The sequence below is a fragment of the Scyliorhinus torazame genome, chromosome 9 (assembly GCF_047496885.1).
Source record: "Scyliorhinus torazame isolate Kashiwa2021f chromosome 9, sScyTor2.1, whole genome shotgun sequence".
Taxonomy (NCBI): Eukaryota; Metazoa; Chordata; class Chondrichthyes; order Carcharhiniformes; family Scyliorhinidae; genus Scyliorhinus; species Scyliorhinus torazame.
In genome coordinates this window covers 185,796,277-185,811,545 of record NC_092715.1, presented here as the reverse complement: position 1 = coordinate 185,811,545, position 15,269 = coordinate 185,796,277, and the positions used below count along the sequence as shown (strand labels likewise).

Genomic DNA, 15,269 nt, shown 5'->3' with positions numbered 1-15,269 from the left:
AGAGCACCTCACCTAGACTCACCCACCCACCTCATCTCTGTAACCGCATAACCCTACCTAACCTGCACATCTTTGGACTATGGGTGGAAACCGTAACACCCGGAGGAAACCTACGCAGACACAGGGAGAACATGCAAACTCTACACAGACAGTTGCCCAAGGCTGGAATTGAACCCGGGCCCCTTGCACTATGAGTCAGCAGTGCTTGCCACCATGCCACCCATTATTCTCCGAGTTCTGTAAAGTAAAATGCTTAGATCTCTTTCTTTCTCCACCTTCTTTAATGCTTTCCCCTGAAAAATGTAGTTATCTATGTTGAATATTCACCCTACCCACATGCATGTGCCTGCACTCATGAGCTCAATCCACAATACATCAAGGTCTGGCAAAAGCAGTAGAGTATTGTCCAGCGTCCTAACACAATTGGTGACTTGGAATTTGCAGATTGTATACACACACACGTCATCTAGATCATTAATAAAAAGTAATGGTCCTAGAAATACATTCTTCGATCTCCAAGCAGATCCAGATTAATTTATAACTACTTTCACTCATAAGCCCAAACGTATCCATTCTTCTGGTAATGAATCATGGATTTTGAGGGAATCTTTGTTTTTTAATTTAATTTGCATTTTTTGAGACAAATCCAGACGAAAGCAGAAACTGAACTATAAAGCAAAACAGAGCAGGTGAACATAGAAAGGAAATTGACACTCCCGGTTTCTAAGGTAACGAAACTGAGGCCTCTGGCAAACATAGAATCATAGAATCATAGAAGTTTACAGCATGGAAACAGGCCCTTCGGCCCAACCAGTCCATGCCGCCCAATTTTTATCATTAAGCTAGTCCCAGTTGCCCGCACTTGGCCCATAACCCTCTATACCCATCTTACCCATGTAACTATCTAAATGCTTTTTAAAAGACACAATTGTACCCGCCTCTACTACTACCTCTGGCAGCCCATTCCAGACACTCACTACCCTCTGAGTGAAGAAATTGCCCCTCTGGGCCCTTCTGAATCTCTCCCCTCTCACCTTAAACCTATGCCCTCTAGTTTTAGACTCCCCTACCTTTGGGAAAAGATGTTGACTATCTACCTTATCTATGCCCCTCATTATTTTATAGACCTCTATAAGATCACCCCTAAGCCTCCTACGCTCCAGGGAAAAAAGTCCCAGTCTATCCAGCCTCTCCTTATAACTCAAACCATCAAGTCCCGGCAACATCCTAGTAAATCTTTTCTGCACTCTTTCTAGTTTAATAATATCCTTTCAATAATAGGGTGACCAGAACTGCACACAGTATTCCAAGTGTGGCCGTACCAATGTCTTGTACAACTTCAACAAGACGTCCCAACTCCTGTATTCAATGTTCTGACCAATGAAACCAAGCATGCCGAATGCCGCCTTCACCACCCTGTCCACCTGCGACTCCACCTTCAAGGAGCTATGAACCTGTACTCCTAGATCTCTTTGTTCTATAACTCTCCCCAACGCCATACCATTAACTGAGTAGGTCCTGGCCTGATTCGATCTGCCAAAATGCATCACCTCACATTTATCTACATTAAACTCCATCTGCCATTCGTCGGCCCACTGGCCTAATTGATCAAGATCCCGTTGCAATCCTAGATAACCTTCTTCACTATCCACTGTGCCACCAATCTTGGTGTCATCTGCAAACTTACTAACCATGCCTCCTAAATTCTCATCCAAATCATTAATATAAATCACAAATAACAGTGGACCCAGCACCGATCCCTGAGGCACACCACTGGTGACAGGCCTCCAGTTTGAAAAACAACCCTCTACAACCACCCTCTGCCTTCTGTCGTCCAGCCAATTTTGAATCCAATTGGCAACCTCACCCTGGATCCCGTGAGCTTTAACCTTCTCCAACAACCTACCATGCGGTACTTTGTCAAAGGCTTTGCTAAAGTCCATGTAGACAACGTCTACTGCACTGCCCTCATCTACCTTCTTGGTCACTCCCTCAAAAAAACTCAATCAAATTTGTGAGACATGATTTTCCACGCACAAAGCCATGCTGACTGCCCCGAATCAGTCCTTGCCTCTCTAAATGCTTGTAGATCCTGTCTCTCAGAATACCTTCTAGCAACTTACCTACTACAGACGTTAGGCTCACCGGTCTGTAGTTCCCAGGCTTTTCCCTGCTGCCCTTCTTAAACAAGGGCACAACATTCGCCACTCTCCAATCTTCAGGCACCTCACCTGTGGCTGCTGATGATTCAAATATCTCGGTTAGGGACCCGCAATTTCCTCCCTAGCCTCCCACAACATCCTGGGATACATTTCATCAGGTCCCGGGGATTTATCTACCTTGATGCGCTTTAAGACTTCCAGCACCTCCTCCTCTGTAATATGCACACTTCTCAAGACAACACTATTTATTTCCCTTAGTTTCCTAACATCCATGCCTTTCTCCACCGTGAATACCGATGAGAAATATTCATTCAGGATCTCACCCAACTCTTGTGGCTCTGCATATGTCCTTGTTGATCCTTAAGAGGCCCGACTCTGTCCCGAGTTACTCTTTTCCCCTTTATGTATCTGTAGAATCTCTTTGGATTCTCCCTTGCATTATTTGCCAAAGCAATTTCATGTCCACTTTTTGCCCTCCTGATTTCCCTCTTAACTCTATTTCGACAATCTCTATACTCTTCAAGGGATCCACTTGATCCCATTTGCTTATGTACGTCATATGTCTCCTTCTTTTTGACCAGAGTCTCAATATCTCGAGTCATCCAGGGTTCCCTACTTCTACCAGCCTTGCCCTTCACTCTAAAGGGAATGTGCTTACCCTGCAAACAAACCCTGGTTAAAAGATGTTTAAGGATACAGATCAGTCCAAGCCTAGTGATAGCAGTTGATGATCCCATGGTGTAGAACAAGCAAGTTGAAGAAAACAGAAATGCAGATCCAGAAGCTGAGAATAAGTTACGGCAGCTGTTTCTGTTACTGGAAGATAGCATTGATGGGTCTATCCCATCCAGAATGACTTGAGAAGGTTCTGCAGATATTTCCCATTTATGGTGAAAATGGGCTGTGCGTTGCTGTCAGCTGGGTTTCAGATGAGCTCCTGGAAGGAGAGGAGCTGAACTTCCTCATGAGGAAGACAGAGCTTAACAGACCTTTTTACTGTGTGAGATCACCAAAATCTCAGTGGACTGCGAAGCCAATTCATAAGATCTGTCTTAGTTGTATCTGCCATTTAATATGAAATGTATTTTTATATTCAACCCCAATTTGCCTGTTAATTCATATGTAACATGTTCATTTGGGATGTCGGGGCATAAGGCAGACTGTATTTATTTGTTTTTGTTGATTATTGTATCACAAAAAAACCTTCTGTTTTGAGCAGAAATTCTTTCACTAAATAACTGAAATTTTGTATTTCTAATTTTTAAAAATTAAGTGACTGATCTCTGCCATGATCATAACTGGATCACATGCCTGAGTGAACAAATGCTTAGGTGTCTTTCAGTACAATGATTGAATCACTTTGATCTTCTCCCATGTCCTTAAATGGGCAATGAAAATTCATTCTTTCCCAATTTTTGAAAAACAAGCCTTTGCACATGGGCCAGAAATGGCTTTATCTGTTGACATTTATTGTCCTCGTTATTCCTTTTGACCTTACATGAAAATTACCTTTTCCATTTGTAAATCTGTGCCCCTCTTCAAACCAAGCATTTCTTTTCAATAAATAATCTTCGATTTTTCCAAAGATCTGAAGTGCACCAAAACTTAAATATTGCTTCCCACATTTGATGAAGGTTTTCTAGCATTTAGGTCCCATCCTGGACAAAAGATAAGTAAAAGGTCTGTTATCTGTAAGACAATTCATATCCCACCTCAACCCCCAACCTATCTCATCTTTAACAAAAGCAAAGTTCCCAGAATGCTGGCAATCCGAAATAAAAGCAGAAAATGTTGCAAATACTGGTGCAAAGTCACCAACTTGAATTACTGGATAGAATTTTATGCACTTAGTCCCTACCAAAACGGTGGGATTATTTGCTCATCATGACCCTGAATGTTGATGAAGTAGACTTTGCTGAGGCTTTTTAACTGAGCAACACTGTTAGCATGTCACCTTTGTGATTCCCAGCCAATCAAGGGGGTGGGCATCAAAGGGCAGATTTATAATTGTAGAGACCATGACATGGAATAAAATGTCTCGCCAGCACTTGAATTTTTGAGGCTATAGCAGCCACAGGAAAAGAGAGGAGATGTTAGAAAGCTTCGTCCTAGATCGTTAACTCTTATCAGGAGGTCCAGGCAGGACCTGTGGGGCTGCAGTGAGGTGAGCTCTCCCAAGGAGGAGAAGAAGAGGCTAGCACTCTAACCAAGCAAGCGTAGATGGAAGTGACAGAGTAAGGTGGCAACAGAAGTATCTTGCATTCAATCGTAGGGCAGCACAATGATTAGCACTGCTGCCTCACAGCTCCAGGGTCCCGCGTTCAATTCCGGCCTCGGGTAATGGTCTGTGTGGAGTTTGCACTTTCTCCTCGTGTCTGTATGGGTTTCCTCCCACAGTCCAAAAATGTGCAGGGTAGGTGGATTGGCCATGATCAATTACCCCTTGGTGTCCAAAAGGTTAGGTTGGGTTACTGGGTTATGGAGATGGGGCTTAAGTAGGGTGTTCTTTCCAAGGGCCGTTGCAGACTCGATGGGCCGAATGGCCTCCTGCACTGTAAATTCTACGATAAACCTGGAGACAGTGAGCCAATAGGATCCAGGGCCTCAAGAAAGTGTAACAAGTGAGTGCATAACACATTCTGCTTCTGAGCCCCACATTCTGGCTTGCCCAGTATTCTGATGCACAGCACCCCTCAGGACAACACACTTTGCAATTCACTCTTTCTTCTGTCCCCAGGTACTTGCATCCCCACCCAAACATCCAGCACACACTAGATCAGCCTAATGCCCCTTGCTCCCATGCCTCACAGCTACTCTCTGTAAATGTTGTTCTTCCCTCCTCTTCTCACAGGCCATTGCTGATACTCACATCTCTCTGTTTTCTCTCATTGCGGGGAAGAGAGTGCACAACTTGTCAAGAGGCAGAGACCTGGGGCTGAGAGATGAGAGGTGGCCTTCTAGTGGCAGTCACTTTATTGGCTGCAGAAAAAATGGGTTTCCATCTGCTCAACTGTAAAAGAGGTTGTGGTTCGGGAGGCTGCAAATGTCAACAGCAACTGCAGCCATGATAACCAGGCACTGGTGCTCGAAACAATATTGAAAGGGCTGATGTAGACCCTGTGTTGGGGTTTTACTTTCATCCATCCCCCCTGCCTGTGGAGGGATTTATAACTGAGCAGCAGGCAGATGAGCTGCAATTGGTATTGATTTTGCTTCTTCTTTTGGCTCTCATCAAAGGTGCAAGGTGCAGCTGCATATGTTACTTGCATGCTTTTGTGAAGGTTGACAGCAGGGATGTGCAGCTGACGGCAAGTAACGTACAGGACAGGTGACGGACCTTCCAAAAAGTTGGCAATTATCTTTCAGGCAGTGATCACGCACTCAGAGAAACGATGCTTTGCACAGCAGTCTTTCACCTGGCCATGACTAGTGTAACTGATCAACGCCTGCCCAGCTTGTCAGTTTCACTAAAGTGCTGTGCACTTGCCTTGGTGAGCTGTTGACAGGCTGGGAAACGGGTGCCCTGGCTAGAAGATCCAGGATTGAGCGTTAAGACCGTTCATAATTGGCTTTTTAATTGCGTACTTACCCATCAAATCCAAAAGGTTTTCCCACTTGCCATCAACCCTGCCCCCTCAGAAATCCAGTGGACGACAGGATGATGTCAAACACAAAAGACTTAACTCCCCGGGCACTTGCAAACCTGTCTCCATGTGCATTGGAAAAGTTCAATCCTGCCATAGCAGCTGAACATAGCAGAACATAAATTAAATTAGTTAGTTAAATAAATCTGAAATAGAAAGCTAGTATAACTAATGATAACCGTGAATTGATGGATTGTCATAAAAACCCATCTGTTCAGTAATATTCATTGGGGAATACCCGGTTGGGCCTATGTGACTCCAGCAATATGGTTAACTCTTAACTGCCCTCTGAAATGGCCTAGCAATTGTATCAAACCTTTACAAAAATATCTAAGCACAGGACAACAAAGGCCTCTCCAGTCAACCTTTCAAGTCCTCTCCACTAACATCTAAGGATTTGTGACACAAGTGGCAAAGCGGTCTCACAGACTAGTTGAGCAACAGACTCGCACAGCCATGCTCACAGATTCAAACCATTCATCCAGTGACCCAGTCTCCTCTGCCGCAATCTCAGTATATGCGCAGCCCCACCACCTGGAAAGATCCACCAGAGGTGACGGCACAGTGGAGGGAGTGGTCCTGGGAGTCCTAAACCTAATCTCTTGGCATCAGGTCAAACTTGGGCAAGGAAACTTCCTGCAGATTACCACACACCAGCCCCCTCAGCTGATGAATGTGTGCTCCTCCATGGTGAACACCATTTGGACAGAGCACTGAGGGTGGCAAGGGGATGGAATGAATTCTGGGTGGAGGACTTCAATGTTGATCACTTTTATTAGCACCACTCGGTACAGTAAGCCCCTGTTTTAAGTTGTCATTCTGTGTTGTTTCACTTTAGTGATGTTCATATAAAGGGCCAATGTGCACACTTGGTGTAGGGACTTTGCTTTAGCATCATTTTGCACTGGAGCCAACTGACCGTACGTGACCTGATTGGCGCCAATTTGGTGCGACCTCTTTCGCTCCCCAAGACTGTCTCCTGCTTGCCAACACTCTCTTGACTCTCCTACTCACTGACTCTTGACTCTCCTTTTCGCCACTTCCCTCCAGGCCTCTCCTACTCTCCCTGACTCTCCCACCCTTGCTCATCGAAGGTACAAGGTGCAGCTGCATATGTTACTTGCATGCTTTTGTGAAAGTTGACAGCAGGGATGTGCAGCTGAAGACAAGTAATGTACAGGACAGGTGACGGACCTTCCAAAAAGTTGCGAATTATCTTTCAGGCAGTGATCACACACTCAGAGAAACAATGCTTTGCTCAGCAGTCTTTCACCTGGCCATGACTAGAGCTCCTCAGTGTAACTGATCAACGCCTGCCCAGCTTGTCAGCTTGCTCACTTCCTCCACCTACTGACTCTCTTCTGAGCCACAAGAAGATGGCTTACCATAGCCTTCTCAGGGAAAATCTGGAGTGGACAATAAAATGCTGGCCTCGCCAGCCCTCTTCCCTGAATCAATCACTCTGATTATGTGTATGTGGGAGATTTGAATAATTGTCAAACAAGAAGAGGAATTACACTTAATCGTGTCACCTTATTTGTTTTAAGTACCATGTAGAGCCTTTTCTCTGTCTTCTGGATGATCTGTTTGACAGGACTTGTTTTGTCACATTGGAAGGTGTACTGTTCGAATGCATTGCCTCTAGTAATATCTTAATGTTGCATATTGAAATGCTGTCTTTTACTTTCTAAATTTGTCATTGCTCTTTTAGCAAATTTTAAAATGGAGCTCGTCTTACTATAATGTTAACAGTTAAACATTTACTCAGAATATCAGCATTAGTAATTTGCTACGGTTAGCAATGTCTGAAGCTATTTGTTGGGTTGAACGCAGAGTCGGTGACCCCACCTACCGACTGGAAGGTTAGAGATACGCCTGCCTCACCAGCTCCAGAAGCCACATTTCTATTTTAGTTAGCTCAGGCAATTTGTTCCCTGAAGTCGTGGCTTTGCTTGTCTGAGGCCTTGCAGCTCTTCAGCCCCAGCTATGCCACCCGGAGTGGTGACCACTGCCGAGACTGCAACAGGCCCCAGACCAGAAACTGTGCTTGAGGCACAGAGGAGAACTGAGTGGGGTGGGCTTTCAGGGGCTAGTCAGGTGAGTCTTGGTGAGATTACAGAGGAGGAGGGGGAGTAGCCACAATCAAGAGGGGGGGGGGGGTAGTCTTTAAGCCTTGCTGCTGGGAGAGTCCTGCATAATGGATTGTGAGGCTGCAAGCACATTGCCAGGGTACACCCTGGTAAGGAGTATGAATTCTAATCATGAGCTACATACTTAGCCAGAGGTGATTTACTGATAAATGTTTCACAGGCAGTTGTTGATATGGCACTAAACCTTGCCAGCAATGACCATGGTGATGGAGGGCAACCACAGCATTGCAGCATAAATTGTCTGACCTGTTTCCACCATCAGTAAAGCTTCACGTTGGGAGTGGAGCTCTATGAAGTTCCCCAGTGAAGCAAACTCCAGTACTCTGAATGTGAACTTATCTTTTAGCACCAAATAAAGTGACAGACCGAGTTCCCAATCCAATAGAAACTGAAAGAACTAAGACTTGATGCCAAGGCAGGAGGAAAACATACATAGCTAAGTTTTTTTTTGTGCACAGAATTAAATCGTGAGGTTGATGTGGTAAATTGTCTTTTCTCATTCTTCGCTTCTGTCTCTCCAATTTTTAAGTACAATGTAGGTTTGCTCGCAGCAAGTGACACCTGCTTGTGATATCAATCTATGCTAAGATGTTGCTTTCTGTTTATATCTTCAGATTCTAGTGAAAAGTAACAATCTTTCAGGAAGGGTAATGATCCTGGAAGGAAAAATCGAGGAAATTACTATTCCTGAGAAAGTGGACATCATTATTTCAGAACCTATGGGATATTTGTTATTTAATGAGAGAATGCTCGAAAGCTACCTGCATGCAAAAAAATGGCTGAAACCAAATGGTAGGTCAATACACACAGAAATATCTAACTTGTAGTCAGAATGTTTATAAGTTGTCTAAGGGTGGGGTGTGACGTCAGCTGCGGTATTGATGCTAATGGGAGGTGAATAATTAAATCATGTAACAATATTTTGAAGGAGGGGTGAGGTTTTGAGGGAGGCTTTGGAAATCAGGGTAGATACAAAGTGAAGCTTCCTTTGTTCTGCCCCAGCAGAGAGCATAATCTTCCATTCTGGAGCCTGGTAGTCAGCAGGAAAGCTAGCGTGGTTCCTGCTGGGTGATGGAACAGCTGGACACTTCCAAACATCACTGTTCATTTCATTAATTAAAAAAAAAATAAACTTAGAGCACTGAATACCTTTTTGCTAATTAAGGGGCCATTTAGCGTGGCTAATTCACCTAACCTGCACATCTTTGGGTTGTGGGAGTGAGACCCACACAGACATGGGGAGAATGTGAAAACTGCACAGAGTGACCTGGGGGTGGGATCGAATCCGGGTCCTCAACGCTATAGGCAGCAGTGCTAATCACTGCGCCACCCGTTTCAGCTCATTAGTTATCCATCCGCGAGGCGCATAGTGAATCCAGTGGTGGGATATGCAGAATGCCGTCTGTCCCACCATTAACTTATGGAGTTGAAGGTCCTGGCACCATGTTTAATTGGCTCCCGGACAGCCATTCACTCAATACAGGCCAGGTGCTCCACATAATTCCTCAAGTGCTTGTTGGCCACAGCTTGTACTGGAGAAGCTGGCAGATGTGAACAACCACATCCCAGGATATACGGGATTGCATTTTGCTCATTTCTAAATAAGAACACCAACTGAGATACACCCATGGTCAGGCCAATGATCACTGTTGCAGTGCACCCCTTTCACCAGCATTTTGACCGTGAGGCCATGGACCCTCTTGCTGCCCAGGCCCTTGTTCCTCCGGGCCAAATGCCACCTGCGATGGGCCCTCCTCCTTATCTGGATGAGAGTATTACCAAGGCACGGTTGCCTGCAGACTGCATCATCGATGTCCCCGTGGATCAGTGGATGAATTGATGTGATAAATTCAGCATGTTCTTTATAGGTTTCCCTCCATCTCATAGCGAGCAGACAAATGCGAAATCCTTCGCATGACCTTCATCTCAACATGGCATCCCCAAACCACCCTTTCCAGGTGAAGAATATCCTGGATATGGGTATTTCTCCTGTTCATACATGCGACCTACACCTACTAAATTCTCACCCTGGACCTGCCACCCTACTTCATCCCACTCCCCCCTCTGATTGTGACTGTTCTCTCCTACCCCCAGCCCCCTGACCTCATCCTGCAGGACCCCACAGCCAAGACCACTGACCCCACCTTCTATGACACCTTCTTTCTCACCCCTCCCCCTTCCTTGCGCGCACACACACATTCCCCGCAAGCTGGTCTCCCTTTACCAGACACTCTTTTCCAACCAACCCCTTCCCCACTTAGCCTCTCTTCCATGTCCAGCCTTGGAGCAGCTGTAGATACTGGCACTCGATATAAGTGAAGCTGCGCAAGGTCTCCAAGAAGATAAAAGTGGCATCTATTGACATCCAAAGTCTTGCAATAGGTGCAGCTTACCAGGTGCACGACACTTGTATACAGTTGTAATACTGAATGCTCTAAATTCTCACTGTTGGCAAACTTAATTTGGAGGGTGAACTTAACTCCTGTGAGGTGGCTTTTAAATGGGCATACATGAGCTGCTAATGCATGCAAATGGGGTTCCCGACATTGTTAGTTGGAAAGCTCAACCCACCTTTAACCAACTTTGAAAGTCGGGAGAACAAAATTCCAACAGATCTTTTGCCTCCCACCAAATTAACCACTCTCGCCCATTGCAATTTCTGCTGTTGGTGGGACCAGAAAGTTCCACCCAGTGTGTTTTTACTGTATTAGAAAGTTTGAGGCCTGTTGTGATAGTTCCTTTTTTGCTTTCCTGGGGCAATGTATCTAATTCCTGAATTGTGGAAAGCTTTATATTGCCTGAACTGAATAGCTTTAAAAGTTGTTGAAGTCACAAATTTAAAGGGTTTAGTTTGGTCTCTTACTGCTGGTAGCAGGGGATGATTTTCCGTAAGGCTGCATTAAAACCTAGGGTCCAGAGGCAAAAGACAATGTTCTAACCAACTGCAATACCAGACCTAATTTCTATTTAGAGCACATATTCATGTTGTGGCACACTACATTGGAACTCAGTAGTGAGACTAAGTTTGTGAGCGTTGTTTCCCAGGTGTTTTTTTAATGACTGTAGGGAAATGCCAAGCACCCTGCCTATGCCAGAGGAGGCACCAGAGAGTCCGACACCCTGACTGCTTTTCTACTTATTAGGCTATAGTGAAAATAGTGATAGCACTAGATATCCCTTAAAATAAGGCACTATTTATATTCACTATTACAGCCCTGTTCAAGCTAGTATGTTTACCCCCCTGCTGTGTATGTTTTCTTAGGGATGATGTTTCCTACTTTTGGTGATGTTCATCTAGCTCCGTTTTCTGATGAGCAGCTTTACATGGAACACTACACGAGGGCAAATTTCTGGTATGTCCTCACGAGAGACTCTGGCCATGTTTGATATCACCATCTGTAAACTATTTGAGGACAACTTATTTTCTAAGGAAATGAGCAGATTATGACTAAATGCTTTTTAAAAAATCTCTCCCACTTAAATGCATTATGCATCGAATCATGGAAGGTCAGATATACTTTATAAATGCAGCAATCTAGTGAACTTAACATATCTATGCATGGATGTCTGAAAGCTTAGCTTTGGTTGGTGAATTATGTTTAGCTGCCTATTAAAGGGATCCTGTTGCAACGGTAATTAATTCTGGTCACAGTTTTTCCAACATCACAGCACAGAGCAAGTCCACTGTGTTTATTTTTTGGAACCTGTATTTAACTGTATTTAAGAAGTGCAAAATGTATTTGTCTGCTATTTAAACAAAGTTCAAAATCCAGTCTTGGAAGTGTTTGCACTTGTCTTGCTCTCTGCTGCCTTATTTGGCACAGCTTTCAATGTAATTTGTTTTCATTCAGAAACTTCTATCTCACAAGTCTCACCTTGCCTGTGTGTCATTTCCTTAGGATGACCAATAAGAGCAGTAACAACTTACAACAACAACTTATATTTATATGCTGATTTCAATGTTACAAAACGTCCCAAGGCGCTTCACAGGAGCATTCTAAAACAAAATATGACATCGAGCCACATTAGGACATATTAGGCTAGAGGACCAAAAGCTTGGTCAAAGAGGTGGGTTTTAAGGAATGTCGTAGAGGAGGAAAGCGTGTTAGAGAAATTGAGATGAGTATGAGGTTATTCCAGAGCTTGGGGCCGAGCATCTGAAGGTATGCCGCCGATGGTGGAGCGATTAAAATTGGGGGTGCGCAAAAGGCCAGAATTAGAGGAACACCAATATCTTGGAGATTGTGGAACTGGGGGGAGAGTACAGTGATAGGGAGGGGTGAGACCACTGAGGGGTCTGAAAAGGCATTGCTCGACCCAAAGTCAAAGGGAACCAAGACTTTGTATGAGTTAAGAGATGGCAGCAGAGTTTTGGGTGAACTTAAGCTTACAAAAGGTAGAATGTGGAAGATCAGCAAGTGACGACCAGTAATGAGTTGGATAAGTCAGTCGAGAGATAAAAATGGCGTGATTGAGGGTTTCACTGGCAAATGAGCTGGGACAAGCAACGTCACAGAGATGGAAATGGCGGTATTCATGCTGGCCAGAAGCTCAACGTGGTGCTGAATGTAATACAAAGGTTGCGAGCAGTCTGGCTTAACGGCAGTGTTTTGCCAGCGAGAGGAACGGAGTTGGTAGTTAGCAATTGAAATTTGAAGCAGGAGCTGAAAACAATTACTTCAGTCTTCCCAATATTTAACTGGTGGAGGTTTCTGCTCATCCAGCACTGGATATCAGATGAGCAGTCTGATAATTTAGCAACAGAGTCCAGAGAGGTGGTGGTAAGGTAGAGTTGGGTGCTGTCAGTAGAAATGTATATGCTAATGAAATGAAAATCGCTTATTGTCACAAGTAGGCTTCAAATGAAGTTACTGTGAAAAGCCGCTAGTCGCCACATTCCGGCGCCTGTTCGGGGAGGCTGGTACGGGAATCGAATCGTGCTGCTGGCCTGCCTTGATCTGCTTTAAAAGGCAACGATTTAGCTCAGTGTACTAAACCAGAATGCAGTGCTTTCGGATGACATTGACAAGGGATATCATGTATATGCGAAGTAGGAGGGGGCCAAGGCTAGATCCTTGGGGACTCCAGATGTAATGGTGCAGGAAGAGAAGCCAATGCAAGTGATTTGCTGACTGCAATTAGATAAGAATGGAACCGTGTCAGAGCCGTCCCATCCAGCAAGGCAACAGTGGAGAGACATTGACAAAGGATCATGTATGTGGTCAATCATGTCAAAGACAGTAGACAGGTCGAGGAGGAATAGTTTACTTTTATAACAGGCATATAGGTTGTCATTTGTGATTTTGATAAGATTTGTTACATTACTATGGCATTAGTTGAAACCTGATTGGAGGGATTCAAACTTAGAGTTACAGGATAGATGGGAACAGATTTGGGAGGCAGTTACACCTGTAGAATCAGAACAGTTGCCACATGTAGCCCTGATGTATTGACAATGACACACACACAATATAAAATGTCTTGTGCCTTTGCATGTGGAATGATGACACAAAAGTCCAGTATTCGGGTCAGGCAGTGTAGAAAGCCGTAAGATCCAGGAGATGAAGAGGATTTAGGTAAGGCAGGGATGGAGGATTGTGAGATGGAGAGGAAGAATGCAGAAGTGGGGTGCGTGGAGTGGGAGGTGTAAAAGGACAACAGAAGATGATGAAGCAACCTGTGGCAATAGCCAGTGGCACATTTCTTTACACAGGGTAAGGGAAGGAGAGAGGGAAGAAGGATAAGGGGTGGAGAGGAAAGGGTAGGTAGGTGTGGAAAAAAGACAACATAACATTGGGAAGCTTTGAGTGGCATAGAGCCAGGGCTAATCTTCTTGTCATTGGAAATTAATTCTGTATCTTTGGAGTGGGTTGGGGGCTGCTACAATGAGTTAATTTTATGCTCGTATTGGAAAATAATGCAGAGTTGCTTGTGGATGAGAGATTGGATTGGACCCAAGTTATTTCTCAGTAGATTGGGGAGAATGTGCTTGTTTATAGTCTGGGAGTATGGATTACTTCAGGAATCAGCCCAAATCTGTTCAAAACAGGAAGCAGACTTCAGCTCTGTGGGGAGCGAGAATGAATTCCATGAAGTGAAAGGCTAAATAAAGGGGGGAATGGAATTCTGAATTATTCTTTCGTGGCTGGAAGGTCACTTTTATCTTCCTTGGGAAGGGTTTGGAAGTCAGATTTGTCCTCATTGTGTTGAAAGGTGGTTTAATTCCTATGGCATTTAGACAAAAAATGTTTTGTAGATTAATAGCATAGGCCTGCAACTAACCATGTTGTCTAAAATTTTGTAATAAGCAGTCAATTGTTTAAAACTGTTTCTTGAACTGGTTATATGATGCATGTATATGAAGGAGGGCAAGTGAAATAAGCAAGTAAAAGCAACCGGGTTGTTGTGATGGGAGACCTCAACCTCCCCATTATTGACTGGGACTCACTTTAGTGCTAGGGGCTTGGACGGGGCAGAGTTTGTAAGGAGCATCCAGGAGGGCTTCTTAAAACAATATGTAGATAGTCCAACTCGGGAAGGGGCTGTACTGGACCTGGTATTGGGGAATCAGCCCAGCCGGGTGGTAGAGGTTTCAGTAGGGGAGCATTTCCGGAACAGTGACCACAATTCAGTAAGTTTTAAAGTGCTGGTGGACAAGGATCAGAGTGGTCCTAGGGTGAATGTGCTAAATTGGGGGAAGGCTAATTATAACAATATTAGGCAGGAACTGAAGAACCTAGATTGGGGGAGGATGTTTGAGGGTAAATCAACATCTGACATGTGGGAGGCTTTCAAATGTCAGTTGAAAGGAATTCAGGACCGGCATGTTCCTGTGCGGAAGAAGGATAAATACGGCAAATTTCAGGAATCTTGGATAACGAGAGATATTGTAGGTCTCGTCAAAAAGGAAAAAGGAGGCATTTGTCAGGGCTAGAAGGCTGGGAACAGACGAAGTCTGTGTGGAATATAATGAAAGTAGGAAGGAACTTAAGCAAGGAGTCAGGACGGCTAAAAAGGGTCACGAAAAGTCATTGGCAAATAGGGTTAAGGAAAATCCCAAGGCTTTTTACACGTACATAAAAAGCAAGAGGGTAGCCAGGGAAAGGGTTGGCCCACTGAAAGACAGGCAAGGGATTCCCAGGGAAGGGGTTGGCCCACCGAAGGACAGGCAAGGGATTCCCAGGGAAAGGGTTGGCCCACTGAAGGATAGGCAAGGGAATCTATGTGTGGAGCCAGAGGAAATGGGTGAGGTACTAAATGAAAACTTTGCATCATTATTCACCAAAGAGAAGGAATTGGTGGATGTTGAGTCT

General features: G+C 44.5%; 1 protein-coding gene across 2 annotated transcripts in view; it reads left to right on the top strand.

Annotated features, from left to right (window-relative positions):
• carm1l (coactivator-associated arginine methyltransferase 1, like) overlaps window positions 1-15,269 on the top strand; it is a 197,873-nt gene that overhangs the window by 129,361 nt on the left and 53,243 nt on the right. For both annotated transcript variants that reach the window (XM_072516891.1, XM_072516892.1), the window contains exons 6-7: window positions 8,571-8,748; window positions 11,219-11,309. In XM_072516891.1, coding sequence (XP_072372992.1) covers window positions 8,571-8,748; window positions 11,219-11,309 — 269 coding nt within the window. The remainder of the gene's footprint in view (window positions 1-8,570; window positions 8,749-11,218; window positions 11,310-15,269) is intronic.